We start from the raw sequence: 17,413 nt of genomic DNA on the forward strand, positions 1-17,413 counted from the left end.
TAGCTACTATGCTGCTCTTAAATGGAACCAGTGGACAGAGAACACTGGAAGAGCCCCAACATTAGACAGTTTTAAATCCAGGCTTAAAACATTTCCATCTGAGCAGGCTTTCAGCTCAGCATGATTATCTGTTTAAAATCTATTGTTTTAATTATGTTTTAATATCTATTGTCATTTGCTTTACTTTATTTAAACAACTCTGTATTTTCTGACTCTGTATTTTCTCATTTGTGAAGCACTTTGAATGACTGCAGTATATGAAAGATGCTATATAAATAAACTTGCCTAAACTTGCCTAAAGAGGCACAATGCAGGACAGCCAGTCAGAACAGAGGTCGTTTACATTATCAGCCTTAAAGGCACAGCAACAAAAACAGCCTGTTTAATTGTAAGAGATAAAAAGAGGTTGGAAAATGCTCATGTAAAAATGAATCATGACTGTTTTTGGTGCATAAGCCCACGCAAACATCATAAGCAGGCCTCAAAGGAAAAAAGTCATTGGATATGGGCTGTTTAAAGCCAAACAAGTGCTGTAAGAAGTCAGTAAGAGGAAATGGAGAGAGAGGCCATCTCTCCTTCTTGGAAGAGCCCTAAGAGTGAGCAAGAAGCGAGTGAGGTGAGTCAGAGCTGCTGTTTGCGTGGATGGAGAGTATTGGGTTATTGGTGGCTTACTGTGGATGTTGCTTGCAAAGGCTGATTCCCAGCAGTACATCTTAATGAATTTGATACAGCTGAGTATCTCGTTCATCAACCTGACACGCCGGTCTGTGATCGCCACACACTTCTTCCTGAAGTAGGCCGTCAGGCGGGAGGCCAGCATCTGCAGGAAAAGATGAAAACAAAGGAGAATGAGAGAAGGACTAGGAATCTTTCCTTATTAACTGTAATTCTGTTTCTTGTGTGTGTGCTTATACTTTGGGTATAATATATCATGTATTACTGTCAATGTTATTGGTGGTCAGTTGATATGGGTTTTTCAAAATTTTTGCATTATTTGATCATTCAGATGTATGTATATAGATGGCAAGCCTTTTCCTGCCCCCGTCCCAACTTTTTTTGGAACATGTTGTTGGCATGTACGTCATTGCATCTTGTTTTTATTTACATTTTGCCCAGCGTCCCAACTTTTTGGGAAATGGGGTTGTGTATATATATATATATATATTTTTATATATATATATATATATATATATATATATATATATATATATATATACATACACTGTTCTAGAGAAGTGGTTTTCAAACCGGTCCGCATTGTGTGACAGAACAAAAATGTGGATCAAAAGGCATGAGAACTAGTTTGACAAGCATTTCTCACTTTTGCTCTCAGCCCCCAACACATTTGAACCAACCCAATAAGAGCAATTGGGCTGGATTCTCAAAGCTTCAGAGAGTCTTTTTAACATAGGACTGCTGTGTGACTAGCTAGTGAACTTCACAGTGCATCATTCTCAATAGAAGGACAGAACGCTCTAAGGCAGAGGTTCCTAACCCCAGTCCTCGTAAGCCCATACTCTGTGCATTTTTGCGTTTTAGCTTTGCTACACACTTAACCCAGACCACAAAGAGCTTGGTTAATGAGTTGAGTCACGTGTGCTAGACAAGACAAAGCACAAAATATGCATAGTGTGTGGTTGCCAAGACTGGAATGGGAAACTCTGCCCTAAGCTAGTCATAGCATAACAGTGGGCTAAAACTTAACATCAGCTGTTTTCCTCTCTAGCAACGAAAGGCAGTGCTCCAGTATGTGTAAAGCCATTGGGAAGTGTAGAAACCCTTCTGGTACACTATTCCTTTGCCCTAATGTAAACAATGGCCTTCCGTTAACAACTTACATTATTTTACATTATTATTTATGTTTTATGTTTTATATGTATGCACATGTGAACGCTAATGTCTGATTGCTTATATATTATGGCATAAATGCATAAATAAAGGCAAAAAAACTGCCAAGAACTTACATTAAGCACAGTTAAATCACAATTTTATGTTATTACTAATTTGTAATTGTATTATAACAATATATCTTATGCTATTTTAATCACTGTCTTCTGCTAACTGTGCTCTGATATGACTTTTTCTTTGCCTGTTCTTCTCACTGCCATTAGGCAAATTCAACATTTTTGTATTCTAATTTAAAGTACCATTCTCTTTGGGTGATTGCTAGCTTTTTCCTTGATTTCAGTGCAGGTTATATCAAGATGGAGACTTCTCTGCATGACATTCTGCTGAGAGTTGATGAGCATCTCCTGTTTTTAACCTGTTGAGACCTGTTAAGACTACATTTTACTACAATCACAGAGCTAGGAGCTAGGTTACAGCATGTGGAAATGTAGAATGTCTGATCATTCTCTAAAGACTGGGCTGATGAAAACTCTCAAAGAAAACTGCTCTAGAACAAAAATCAGTGTTATTTTGCTATAACCTACCATTGAAGGATAAAAGATGATAAAGATGGCTGACCCAACAAGTGCTGTGGGTCCCAGGAAGTAGATGGTGTAGGACAGGCCCAGAAGCCCCACGAGAGGCCCCCCAGCCAGCAGGCAGCCCACGTTCACAGCCTCATAGAGCCGCTGACCATCACTGGAGCAGATGTTTATCAACTAAGAACAGCAGTCTCAGTGTCAGCTTCATGGAAACTGTACCATGGCATATTAAGTTCACATAGCATTCTAAACAGATGAATGCAATACTTGGCAAAAGGCAAAACTATAATTAGGTCACATGCAACAAAAACAAACTCTGAGGTCAGAAGGACGTTGAAGTAAGCATGGATAATATTACCCTGAAGATACAAACACTGCTCTACCGTGCAAAAGGCGCTTAAACCTAATGTTGGAAAACATGTCTACTGTGTATTTACTGGGTTGACACTGGGTAAACAAACACTTCTGTGTGCTTTTAATTGAATTCTTCATCCAAAAGTGCTAATGGCTACGGATAAAACCTAGTTTGAGGCACTTGGCAAGATCTAACTAGTCGCCTTATAACTGAGAAAAACAGCAAACACAGATGAAGTGTGCAAACATATGCAATAGCATGTACTACTACATACAACTACATATGCATTGAGTACGTGAGTACATGCTATTAGTAAGCTGTATGTAGTTGCCATTCTCTCACCTCCCCAGTGCTGATGTCTTTAGTGCTGCGCAGGCGCAGGATTTTCTGGAAGGCAAGCGTGAGTGCTGCCCCTCGCAGGCGGGTAGCAGTGCGGTAGTTAACAGCCCACATGAGGGCGAGAGACCAGGAGCGGGCCAGTTCCATTAGGAATATACCACCAACCAGAGCCAGGCCAAACAGCAGCCACACCTCCGAGCTCTGAGAATACTCCAACAGCGCCCGGATCAATAGAGCCTGTGGAGGACAGAGCACCGTGGAATACAGGACAAACAGAGGGACTGACTGAAAAGGAGTCCTCATTGGCCATTTGAAGGTATATAGGTATGACTATTTCTGAGACTAGATATAAGATAATCCACTAGCATAAGGAATGAGAAGATAAGTGAAAAAAAATGAAATTTCCAAAACTAGAATTCAAAAAATGATTAAACAATATATAGAAAAGACCCCTAACAGTGGTTTGGTAGACCAAAACTGTCAACATCAGATAAACAGTACTTAAAGCTTTCATCTTTGAGACTTCAGCTCTTGCTTCAGATCTGAAAAAATCCACAGGTGTTTCTGTCCATCCTTCCACTGTAAGAAGACAACTCAGCACTATGAGTCTGAAAGGATGTGCAGCTGTTAAGTAGCCCTTGCTGAGAAAAGAAAACAGACACACCAAACAAAGAAGCTGCTGGTGTTCTCAGACCAATGGTCTCAACATCCTCAACATCACTGAGCATGTCTGGGATCACTTGGATCGTGAGAAGCAAAAAATGCAATCAGCTTCTAAGACTGAACTTTAAAGGTGAGGTAAAAAATCTCTGCTAATTTATTTGAGAAACTGAACACAAGTCTTCCAAAAAGACTGGAAGCTGTAATAAAAACAAAACATTGACACACTAAATATTGAAAAAAATGAGATCATGTATAATTGTTGAAGCTTCTGTTAAATATATGGTTTTTTTTTTCCAGAAGCTGAAAAATGTATAACTTGTACTTAATGGCTGTTGAAATTAAGCAAATGAAGGGTGGTCTTCGATTTTTGCATAGCACTGTATATTCAATAAAACTACATATTTTTCTTAAAAGCTTTGTGTGGGCTTCAGTTATAAGCATGTCTGTGTTTCAGTTTATGAAATGCAAATGAGCTTTTGAAAACAAACATTCTTGCATGAGCATTTGGTAACAAATAACTTCTTTGCCAAAATGGGAACTTGTACTCCAGTGTGATGCTCTACTGTGGTAACGTTCATCTTGTCACTGAAACCACAGAAGCACAGGCAGAGAATTAATGGGAAGTACAACAGCTAAATGGCCAGTTCTTTGACTGGACTAATAATAATGAAACTATCATTATTAAGTGATTTTTGAGACTAAGGAAGGAACCATAATAAGCCATATATGCATAATACAATTTGTGCAGGTTTGGCAGCAGCTGACCCCTGTGGACAGTCTTTAATGGGGTTGGCGGTGAGAGGTAAATGTGCCATTATGCAAGAGTTAATTTCAACTAATGCTATTAGTCAGCAGAGACAAGTACAGAGCCACGTCCCTGTGTGACCTCTGCAAAAGGCGAACAAAGTAAACAAAGGCGCTACTCAGTGACCAGATTACAAACTCCGACCAGGGCCTATTCAATATCCACTCAATCTAAACCCAGTACAGCTGGCGCCACGTGCATCAGATCAGTTTGTCTGAAAGCAGATCTGAGCTGAGGTGTCAGCAGAAATGAAAGCATACAGCAGGAATGATGTGAAAGAAAAGCACAACCCCTGGGCCAGAGGAAATCTGGGAGCTAATACGACTTACAATACCCAAAAATATGCGAAGCCTTTGGCTTAAATTTTAAATCAGCATGAACCAAATGAAAAATATGAAAACTCTTACAAAATGAGGTGTGAATGGGTGCAGTGAAGGGACAAAACTGAATTATGTTGCTATAAAATACTTTTTTACATTTCTACATGTCTAAATTCCTTAAAAATATTAGGATGTTATCAACACTACTGTTATCTGACAGTATATTCTTCTTCCTCTTCTGCTAGGTTTTTGTCTGCTAACTCATCCCACAGTTTTCAAGGTATCGACACTATTCCAACTCCTGTTTGGTCCGATCAAGTATGGTGTGCTTTTACACAGCTTTTTGCATGGAAGTACAAAAAGCTGATTGTTTTCCTACAATCACTGTTAAATGGTGATCTTTTTTCCCCCCATAGCAATCGTTTATGCACCCCACTTACATCAAGATAATAGAAATACACTAGCAACATACTAGCATCCATGTGGGATACCATACTAACTGCCTAGCAGCCACCTGGTATAACACAACAGCCACATAGCAACACTGTATTAACCACTTAGCAAGACCCTAGCAACCACATGGGATACCTTAGCAACTACCTAGGATACCACAGCAACCAACTAGCATACCACAGCAACCACCTGGCAACACTCAACTAACCACTTCGGATATCATAGCAATCATATAGCTACACCTTAGCAACCACCTGGGATACCAGAGCAAGCACTTAGCAACACCCTAACTACTTGACAACATTCTAGCATCTGCCTTGGCACTGTTTAAGCTATGTAATCACTATGCAAATGTGATGTTTTTTTGCCTAAATGAAAAGAGCTGTGTGAACACAAAAATCTGAGCTTTTCAAATCAAATTTGAGCCTCTTTTATAACATATATATAGTAACCAAGTGACTATAACACGAACAGTGATAAAAATGTATGTCATTTTTGTGCATTTACATAATCACTGCTGATTAAACTTAGCAGCTAATAATGATGATAAAGTTTGCTCTGTTCACACTAATAATTGATATAGGTAATTTTCAAGTTGAACCATATACTGAGCAATATGGCTTAGCTTGTAATGTGAACAAGTTCAACAGCTGGCTGCCACTCACAGGTCCAATGAAGCCGGTCACCATGGTGATAAGGAGACAGAAGATAGCAACCAACATGCGGGTCTGACAGAACCTCCAGAAAACGCGGCCAAGAGACGCTCCATCTTTGCCCTTCCTCTTCAGCTCCTCATGCCACAGAGCCTCTAGCCTGAGAGCAGCAACAAAACACAGAAAATATACATACATGTCATTATTCATAAACATCACACAACAATACGCTCTCCTGGATTTCAGGCAACAGATGACTGTGGTTTTGCTGGGGATCAAACTCATGATCTCCCGACGATAGACAGTTATGGTACTTGGAAGCCGTTAATAGATATTAATAATGGTTAAAAAAAAAAAACAGGAGTATGGACAAAATACAAAATACAGCCGCTAACTGTTACTACTACTACTACACTACTTTAATGTGTCACAGAGTCAGAAACCACTTAAAGCTGCACTGTGTAAGAGTTGGGGATTTTGACCTCTCTGGTGGAAATGTGTAATAGCATGCAATGTGTGGAAGAACATGTAATGTGGGTTGTTCTTCAAAACCCTTCCCCAAGCGGATAAATCTGATGATTGTGAGTGTGTTGAAAGAGATCTCAAAAACTCAAGACTTGGTGAAAACCTTGTTGAAAGTGAATTATCTACTATTGTCATCATGTCTTGATCAGTTTAATGTTGATTCTGCATTTACGACCTAAACATCAAGCCAGATCTTGTTTTTCATCCTGTGCATTTCACAGTAAAATGTAAACCATATGAAGTGATCCGAAAAAACTCCCGCAAAATCTGACCTGATCAAATCTTTAATTATGACCTGCTTTAAGTAAGTCTATTTGACATAGTTTAAGGCAATATATGATTTAGGCATGTAGTAGGGACAGTGCTGACTCATCAGGTACAAACTTCCACTGCTTGTTACTTGTTAGCTACATTAGCCTCATAGCTCCTAAGAATGCAAACTTTGGTCACTAAACATGTCTTGGCTGATCAGCTACATGTGGGGTAAGAGTGAAAATAGTATACATTTATTTTGGCCAACCTATTGCTTCAGCAACCATGTGTGGAAGGTTTGTTTTAGATAATGACAGTTTTCAGGAGCCTTAATTTATTCTGCAGATCCAGCGAACTGAAAATTCTCTCTGAATAAAGAAGACATTGGCTGTGATGAACAGGTCATAAACATCATGGGTCTGGGTTAATCGTTTGTATCATGTGAGGAGGAATGAGACCATGTAATGTTCATTTTCCATAATAATTTGCTCAAAGATAATCAAATCACAATTTCCGTAATAGCTCCAGAATATTGCATAGAACAAGCATCAAAGAAACCTAACCTACAAATGTCTATTTTATCGGTGGGAGCAAAACAACAAGACAGAATCAAAAAAGTGGATCTGAATACAAAAACAGTGCTTGGATCTGATAAGATTGCTCATATCTCACTCACAAACTGCACTGCTCTGCTGCAAAATGAATGATCAGTCTACAATTATGGGAGGACTTTGATGTGAGGGCTTCAAGTTGAAATGCGCTCGAGTCAGACATCCATGCCGAAGATCTGTCGCGGCCTTTCGAGGATTGGGCTTAGAAATTCCGCTCCCGCGCTCCTCAGCCTCAAACGAGGACGTGGCCTCTGGTGAATTTGATCTTATCTTTTATTTCGAAGAGCAAGATATTCCCAAGCCTTGATTTCGGGGCAATAAAATGGCTAGAATCGAAACCAACTATTCCCAGGCTCCCCTCAGCCGTTCTGTTTTTGAAGACAAGTTACATAACTGTTCTAGAGTTCTAGTCAAACCTTCATGCTTTCATGCTTTTACACCAAAAACACTCGCACACACTCGACTGCTTAACATCTCCCGGCTAAGTCTGGCTCAGAGCAGGGTTGCTAGAAAGTGAGACCCTGAGGCACGGTGTGGTGAAAAGTAACACCCACTCTCCTCCCAGGAGCAGACTGAGAGCAGCAGGAGCCCAGCTGTCATGCCCCTATCTACTATCTGATAAGAGGAAAACACTGGCAGCATGTGAATGGAACGAATGTGCCGTCCTGGCTCCACACAGACAGCCACTTATCTTTCCCATTCATGAACGCTGAGTAAATACAAGACACACAAGCAAGCTGACCGTGGGCAATTACAGATTTGCTGCCGTTTACATGCATTTAATGGCTCACAGTAGAGGTGAAAGCAGGAATCAGTGCATGACGATGCATCGGCCTGAAGGTGGTGATTCTACTGCATCGCTCCATTATGGAATGTCAGAATAGATTCAGATCTGTTTCAATATATATACACTATTCAGTCTATCACAGTTTAGCCCTGTCAATTCATGCTGAAGTTATAAGGAGTGTTTCAGGCCAGCCTGCTTTTTGAATGAGGAATGAGGAAACCCTATCAGAACAGAGCTCATTCACAGCTTGTTTATTTCTAAGGGATAAAAAAGAGGTCAAAATGGTCTAATAAAAATTATGAATGTTTTTGATATATAAACCCATAAAATATCATTAGTAGACCTTAATCATAAGAAAAAGATCATACAAAGAAAAAAATACAGAATATGGTATTGGTTTAATCCTTTAAGACAGACACAAAAAGCAGCTATTTCTGCTGTTTAATCTGCTTATCTCCATTAATAACGCAATTTCTCAGTGCTGTTGCTTTTATACACTGTAAACACTAGAAAATTTGTATAATTTTATTCAGTTGGTCTCACCAATTTCCTTTTTGATCAAGAAAATGCATGAATAGGAATATAAGCTACACATTAGTTGTGTTATTCTGATTAAACAAATCAATCAAACTAATTAGTTTTATCATTACTCTGATTAAACTCATCAACAAATCAACATTTTTAGCATAAATCAACAGTTCTCCTTTGAATAAATAAACAAATACATCACTGTGAATAGGTGAATGGCATAAGTCTGGCCCAGACATAGACTTTTCAGATATGAGACCCTAGCTGAGCTAGAAACATAGTTGGCCATAAATTGAAACTAAATCTAAGGTCCTACATGTAATGCATTTAAAACATGCTCTTGCATTTCAGCTTTGTCTATTAATTAAAAGACCCTGGAGGTCTGTCAACCCAATTTCAAAAATCTGGGACAGTATGTGAACAGCAGATGAAAACAGAAAGCAGTGGTTTGTAAACCCATTTAAACCTGTATTTGAAAAAAAGCAGTAGAAAAACAAGAAATTTAATGTTTTACTTAATGTTTTTTTCTAAATATACACTCACTCGGAAACTGCTGCCTGCAACACATTGTGAAAAAATTGTGACATGGGCTAGGAATGTTTTGAAATCAGAAAACATTTTAAAAGAGGTGATGCAGTCATGCCTGGGTGTAAAAATGCATTCAAGGATGGGTCAAGGCTCACCACTTTGCCAAAAAATGCATCAGCAAATAGTCCAGCTGTTTGAGAATAACATTCCTCAACGAGCGTTTACAAGGATTTTATGCATTTCACTCTCTATGGTGCATAACATCAAAAGATTCAGGGAATTCAGAAAAAAACCCTGTGTGTAAAAAGCAAGGCCAAAAACCAAAACTGAATGCCTGTGACCTTCGATCCCTCAGACAGCACTGCATTAAAATACGGCATGTGTCTATGATGAATATCACCGCATAGGCTTGGGACTATTATTAGACTGTTATTATCATTATTAGACTACTATTAGACTGTTACTATGCATAGCGGAAAACGTGTCAACAACAGTTTCGTTTCATCTGTAATGGACAGATGCAGGAAACGCGTATTGTGGTCTGAACAAATAAACCTATCAGACTGTTTCTGGAATTAACGAATGTCGTGTTCTTTGGGCTAAAGAAGTAAAAGTCCATCTAGATTGTTACCAGCATAAAGTTCAAAAGTCAGGGTCAGTCATGAAATGGAGGTGTGTTAGTGCCCATGACACTTGTAACTTGCAAATCTATGTAAGCACCAATAACGCTGAAAGATATATTAACATTTTGGAGCAACATATGCTGCCTTTGAAATACAGTTTTTTTCAGGGACTTTCATGCTCATTTCAGCATATCAACGGCAAGAAAAATTGTGCATGTTACAACATTATGGCTGCTTAATCAGAGAGACAGACTCGCCTGCCTGTCTTCTACGGAAACATGTGGTGCATTATGAAGTGCAAGATACGATAAGGAAGGCTCCATATGGTTGCGCAGTCGAAGGATAACTGAAGAATAGCAAAAAAACCTGCTTTCAAAACTGGATCAGTTGATGTCAGTTTCCAAAGGTTTATTTGTTGTTAAAAGGAAAAGTGATGTTACACAGTGATAAACATGCTCCTGTCCTAACTTTTTTGGAACATGTTGTAGGCGTCATATTTAAAATGAGTATATGTAATCATGTGAAGTAAGTACACACCATGAAAAATTCTCTTTTTTTGGCGTATGTGGACATTTCAGTTTTGGTCTTCAGTTTAACAGTATGTATAGAAAAAAAACAATGGAAATTTGACTTTGCAACAATTTCTTTAAAAAAATAACTAAGACATACATTTTTGTCTGTTGAAAAAGTAAGTACATCCCTTGCTTCTGGAACTGGTACTGCCCCCTTTGGCAGAAACCAAAGGTGTAGGTGTTTTCTATAACCGTCTACTAGTTTCTGAAACCTACTGGGAGACATTTTTGCCCATTCCTCCATGCAGAATTCTTTGTGCAATGTTTGAGGGGTTTCTTGCATGTACAGCCCATTTCAAATCCCCCCACAGCATTTCAATTGGATTCAGATTTGGGCTTTGACTAGGCCATTCCATAACACCATTTTTTCTTCCTTTTGAGCCACTCCTTGGTGGATTTACTTGTATGTTTGGGATCTTTATCCTGTTGAAAGGTCCAATTCTTCAACTTTAACTTTTTGACAGACGGCTTAATGTTATCCTCAAACTCTCTCTGGTATGAAACAGAATTCTAGTTGATTCTATGACTGCAAGTTGGCCCTGAGGCAGAAAAGCAGCCCCAATCTGTTACATTTCCAAAATAATGCTTTACAATCTCCAAAATAATGCTTTACAAACAACTATCTTTGACTTGTTTGTACATAGCACATTGTTCCAAAAGTCCTGGTCCTGGTCTATGCATTAGCAAACTTCAGTCTTGCCTCTTTTTAGACAGCAAAAGCTTCCTCCTGGTGGACCCTCAATGTGGGTCAAATTTGTGCAGACTCATTCTAATGAAAGATGCATGCACTTTTACATCAACAGTGGCAGGAGCTGCCTGCAGATTCTCTCATGAAATTTTGGGTTCTTAAAGATGTCTTGGGTGATGGTCTGCTCTTGGGTTAAATTTGCTGGGAAAGCCTGGACAGTGGGTTTAAATCTTCTTCACTTGTAGATGATCTTCTGGACAGTGGAACGATTGATTTCCAATATTTTGGGTATCTTCTTAGACATATAGGCCTCTACAACTTTCTTTCTGAAGGCCTAAGGCAGCTCTTTTGATCTAGGAATGATGACACCACACACTCCAATAACAAAGAGCAAACCAGACCAGATATCTGAGGTTTAAATAAGACAGGTTCCTCCAAGATATTCTCTCTTCACCTGATTTCAATTTGACACATTTAATGTAGGGATCTACTTACTTTTTTCCACTTTTTAACTTTTACTGTTTTTACTGTTTATTTCAATTATATAAAAGAGGACAAAAATGTTAATTCTAAGTGTCAATTGTTAAATAATATCACCTTTATCTATCAGCACTGTTTAAATGAGGACTTAATATCTGAATCCCTAAATATGTTGAAGAAGCCGATAACATTTCCTATAAATCTAGTATTCATAATGCTTTATAAATACATTTATAAGGCATTATATGGCATACATAACAGCTTACAATGTCATAATGAAAGCTGTTATGTATGCCATATAATGCCTTATAAATAATTATGTAATTGCTTATAAACAAGTACTTACATGCATAACACTTTATAAAATAAGAGTATATAACTTTATGATGTCAGGTGTCACAATGCAGTGTAATATCTCTTCATAAGAACATTATAAACATGAATGTTTTACACTATAACACACTATAACAAGGTTCTGGTAAACTACCAGGCATACATCCGGATAAACATTTGTTGAGTGTAATCGCTTCCGCCCCCAACAACTATGGGAGACACAGGAGAAGATAATGCATGAAGTGAGACAATAAGGGCTGATTTTTGGAGGATCTGGTACTGCTTCAAATACGTGTTTATACAAAGGCATAACTTTTATATGCAGTCTAAATTTGAGTTTGTTTCTTTTTAGTTAACTGGAATCTGCAATGCCAGGCTAGCTGGCTACAAGTGCTAGACACAGAGAGCTGCTTTAGGTTAGCCAATATATAACAGTAAACGACAACTGCTTTGTTTAGGAATTTAGCTATGGCTTAAAACTGGCTTTGCTAATTCAAGCCTTAAACAATTTTTGAATTTGGAAGATAAAGCAGAGCAGCATATTCACACGATATGTCCATTTAGATATGATAAAGCCTGTAACAGCCTGGGATAAAGCTCATAAGTTCATAAGGTTAAACATCAATGTCATCTTGTTTTTTCATTGTTTTCTATTGAATACAGGTCAAACAGAATTGACTAATTTTTAATTACCAATAATTACTTTTTAAAATGTACTAATTTACCAAGTATTTTTTAATTATTTTTGTTTTTAATGGCATTTCACATACTGTACCAACTTTTTTGGAACTGGGTTTATAAAAGTCTTGGGGATCACCATTCAGAATGACTTGCACTGGGACAATCAAGTGGACCACATGGTGTCTTCAGCTAATTTCAGCTGTGTTCCCAAGATAAGGACTTTCCTTTTATAAAGGCTCAGTGTAGCCTTTTTTGCAACATGCAGCTCATATCTGTCATAGTTTGCAAACCAAAGCTCAAGACAACAAGTTACAATAACTTCAAAAAAGAGCCTGCAGAGTCATCCTGGGCCAAAGGTACACAAAATATGAAGTTTAACTCCAAAATGCATCATAGACCACTTTCAAAAATGTTCTTTATTTCATGATATACGCTCTTATGAGTGGGCTTTACAATATATCTTTCATTATGAATATATCATGTTTTTGTTCATATTTATAAGCACGAAAGTCAAAATAATTATGTGGGCAAATATGAAGTGGATATATGCACTGAAACTAAATAACAAAAGTGTTGGAATTTTTTTCCCCTCAAAAATTACATTTAGCTGATGGCAATGCAAAGTGATTTCAAACCTGTAATGATGCTGAATCATAAATAAAAAATTCAAAAAGAAATGATTACCAATCCAAACCTTGCTCTGTATGACCTTTCATGCTCGCTAGGAAAAAAAAATCACAGTGCACCCGGCAGTAAAGGCAGATGCTGATCCATTTTACTATGACCAACGTGGACATACATGCGCCATAACTCTTTTGATGGAAGATTTAAACTAGTTAAAGGAATATCGCCAAAGCCTTTAAATGTATTGCCAGCGAGACGTTTGGTTGGATAGGATCAAATAATAATTAAAATAATTAAATAAATAATTCGTAAATCAAAAATAATCAAATCAAAACAATATTTGGCTTTTTTCAAACAAAAAAATGGTTGAGTGTGATGTTTTTATCATCTGTATTCAACTACTGTGTAAACAGTCCCTTGAGTTGCGTATGTGTATTTAACGTACTGTTAAAAATGATTTTGATCGTAGCAACATGATAAAATCTAATAGAATCATGGTGAAATCAGATTTAGCGAGGCACTGAATAATTCCTTGAGGAATCCAAATCGAATTGAATTGATGTGAGGTCCCCAGACGTGCACTGTGTTGCCCAGTCTGGAGTCAAAAAGCAGTTCAGTGGTGAGAGAGTATGGTGGTAATGACATAACCGCTCCACAGAATCCACAGAGGTTAACGCTCTCTCTGTCTCTGTCTAATCTCTAATCCCTGCTATTAATAAACACCCATGTGCCGCAAACTGCCCACTTATAGGGTGGAGGGAGGTGTGAGTGGGAATAGCCATGATTTCCCACTGTGACTCCAGGGATTCCCACATCAACCACACATGCGCACGCACACACACACACACACACACACACACTCTCTCCAGGTTTGTGACTCTGTCCTTGGCCCAGGTGGTGTTTTCTATCATCTCTGTTTGTTCATGTTGAAGCCGTGCACTGGCAAACATGATAGGAATTCCTGATCAGGCTGCACCATGTATGTGTGAACTTCCCACACAGGAGTGTAAAAATAGCCCTTGCTGGCTGACAGCTCACCTGTAGCAGTTGGTTTCGGAGGCTTCATGGCAGGACAGGCCCCATACGTCCTCAATGCTGAGGCTCGATGCTCTGTGGGATTTCCAGGCCAGTGGAGAGAGCCACTGCAGGGTCATGAATGAGAAGAGGCCAGCATTGTCCACGGGGTGCTGATGCCTGTAACAGAGGAGCGGAACTGCTCATATCAGGCGTCTGGGAACTGTCTTTAATGACACTGACTGTTGAAAAAAGATGACACATCAAAAACAAAGGCACTCTTTTAACGTTCTATGCTGTTTACGTACATTCACACTAGGGGTGGGAAATATAATGTCACAATTAGAGATGGAACAATACTCTGTTCTTTCTTTTCTGATACTATACTGAAACCTTGAGTGGTGGCTGATAGCAAAACAATATTTCATCTGTAAAAATGACTAATGTACTAAAACACATCATCTCCCCACAGGAAGAAATACACAGCAAACATCACATCACATCCTTTGTTAAAGGATTAAATCGGATTGATACCTTTATCCCTCTGATACCCAGTCCATCATATTTTGATGATATTGATGATAGCAGATGAGTTTTGAAACTTATGATAAAAGCTGCTTGTCAAAGCTTTGTAGAGCTGAATTCCAGACTGGCTCTGATATAATGATTAGTTGATTAATCGAATAACAGTGGACAGACTAATCGATCATAGAAATGTTAGATGCAGCCCTACTAGGCACGGCGCGGTGCCTCTGAGAACACCACGGCCTTGAGTGAAAGCCGGAGACGGAGAGTTTTCAGTCTGTGCCGCCAAATCGAAGATGAATCGCACGCTTATGTTTGAACAGCACCTCACAGGTCCCTCACAGAACTGTTGCAGAGCAGTGAAAAAGTTCAGAGGGATTTATCAGCCAGTATGTGTTCAAACACAGAGCAGTCTGTGGAAGAGGGATAAGGGCCTGCTTATCAAGGCATTCTTCAGCGCTCTCCACTCTTACACTCGTCTATACACACAAGGCCAGTGTGCTTTTTCGGTATGTCTTAACATGCGCAACATCCGCTCTGATAACTGGAACAGTAGAATCTTACTTGTTTGTGATTCTGAAGGGCTTCAGTAATTGCAGACTGGGACGGTATCTGCACCTCCTTTTCGGTTCACGGCTCAGCTCAGCTTCTTCCTCCTCCTCCTCCTCCTCTGGGTCTGGAGGGGTCTCCGGGCAGGACATAGGCAAGCCCTCGATCCGGCCAGCGGCCTCCAGTGCATCTGGATACATTATTGCTTTCTAGCAAACACAAACACATACAGGACTTTAATTACTTCCTTACTTACAGACAGACAGAAAAGACAGATAAACCAACAACAATAAGCTAAAAAGCAAAACATTTGGTCCACTCTGACCTGCAAAACGCCTTTCTGCTGAGAGAAGTGTCCATTTAGTGACAGCAGTCTGTAGCCAAACTATAGTATGAGGTCCAGAGCACCCTGCAGGTTGTGACTGTGGGTATAAATATGAAGTGCTTATCTATTTAAAGATGGCAGTTGGCGGCCTCAAGGGCTCGGGGACAGTCAGAGGCCCAGCATACGAGCCGGCGTCCAGCCTGTCACTGATCCCTCTGTGGCGTAAGCCATGATAAGGTCAATCCAACTAAGAGCGTCTTGCCTGTGCAGATCACCCTGAAAACGCAGCCAAGCACCGTAATGAGAGGTTCAGTCCAGATAACAAGAGGACGGAGTGTTTTATTATTGATACAATGCAGGGTGCCCAGACAGAGTTAGGCCGGTTTAAGCAGCGCTGCAAGCTGAGCAAGGACTGGCAGTGGAAAATCTTCTCAGAATATCTCTTTTTATTATATATTTCTCTATTTCTCCCCCACTTGCTGGTGCCTCATTAACTCTGTAACTGATTGAATTAAAACAGCCTGAAAAAGGAAAGAGAAACGAATAGACCTGTGAATAGGCCTATAAAGGTAACATGCGCGTATTTCCTGCAGTGTATCGTTTTGTGTGTACCTTCAGTTAAGCGTCATATGTCAATATGTACATTAAATGCACTCACATCCTGAACCGGCTGAAGGTCAAAACATTGAATCAGTTGCTTTTCAGTGGCACTTTTCTCTTATCTGATCAGTTCTAAGGTGTCACACCCACATGTCCAAACTTAGCTTCTTTAGTGTGGTGTGCATCATATTTTTCAGGCTAGCTCTAACGACACATCTAAACTTAAATAAGCTAAAACTGACCATAGGCCCTCCTTATCTGATGTGCCGTGCTAATGGTGCACTCTGCTCTCGCAAAGCTGCATTCGCACCTCAGATAAACAGCAGCAAACAAAAACCACAGTGCTCTGAGACTTCAAGCCTTCATGAAACTCATGAAACTGTTGGAAGTGAAAATGGGAACTTACATGTCAGACTGCTGCAACTTCGGGCTTTTTACCCCTCTTGACTTTTCAGAGTAGCAAATATGAAACAGAAAACGTGTTTGGGATCTTCTGTTCTGTCTAGAGCTTTATTATAAATCAAGCACTGTACGTCTCGGTTCCTTTGCTGTAACAACACGTAACGTTAACGTCTTCCGAGCCGCCCCAGGTCTTATAGGAAACCACAGACAACATGTTCACGGTATAGACACGGAATTATACGTTAAAAGCACAGAAAAAGCAGAAAGACAGCGCGCTAAGACCGGTTTAAAGGGCGTATCTGAACAAACCAAACTGTCCGCTCTCACTCAGCGCTGCTGCTGGGACTCCGGCACGAGACTCCAGCCGGCGCTTAGAACCCCTGTTGGAATTCCCGACAGCGATTGTGACGTAACCTCCCGCCGACCAATCGCGGCTTTGCTTTCCTCGTCGCCGTGGTAACGGGGCTGATGACAGCGCTGAGCACATGGCTGCTTAACTTTGGCCGCTGGTTTGGCCGGCAGTGAGGAAGACAGGGTTTCTTTAGAAACTTACTCAACCGCTCTGGCTCGTTTCCACCGACGCACATACTGACTCATTTAAGTTCACAGGGCATTTAAAGCATAAACCGTCCGGGAAGAACCTGCTTTAGAGCTCAAGCGATTCGGCCTTACTCTGGCGGGTAACAGCTGGAGTGAACTAAGCTAAGGAGGGACACTTGACCGAGAGATGCGCCACTACCATCAGCTAT

General features: G+C 39.8%; 1 protein-coding gene across 1 annotated transcript in view; it reads right to left on the reverse strand.

The window, feature by feature from the left end:
* Positions 1 to 17,006, reverse strand: part of wu:fb13g09 (multidrug resistance-associated protein 5) — a 52,535-nt gene extending 35,529 nt beyond the window's left edge. The window contains exons 1-7 of the mRNA XM_036575623.1: positions 16,669 to 17,006; positions 15,353 to 15,546; positions 14,288 to 14,443; positions 6,030 to 6,177; positions 3,127 to 3,360; positions 2,433 to 2,606; positions 673 to 820 (exon numbers count right to left, since the gene is read on the reverse strand). Of these exons, the coding sequence (XP_036431516.1) occupies positions 673 to 820; positions 2,433 to 2,606; positions 3,127 to 3,360; positions 6,030 to 6,177; positions 14,288 to 14,443; positions 15,353 to 15,537 (1,045 nt within the window). The 5' untranslated portion in view covers positions 15,538 to 15,546; positions 16,669 to 17,006. The remainder of the gene's footprint in view (positions 1 to 672; positions 821 to 2,432; positions 2,607 to 3,126; positions 3,361 to 6,029; positions 6,178 to 14,287; positions 14,444 to 15,352; positions 15,547 to 16,668) is intronic.
* Positions 17,007 to 17,413: the final 407 nt, after the last annotated feature.

Source organism: Colossoma macropomum, unplaced genomic scaffold (genome assembly GCF_904425465.1).
Source record: "Colossoma macropomum unplaced genomic scaffold, Colossoma_macropomum, whole genome shotgun sequence".
NCBI classification, from domain to species: Eukaryota; Metazoa; Chordata; class Actinopteri; order Characiformes; family Serrasalmidae; genus Colossoma; species Colossoma macropomum.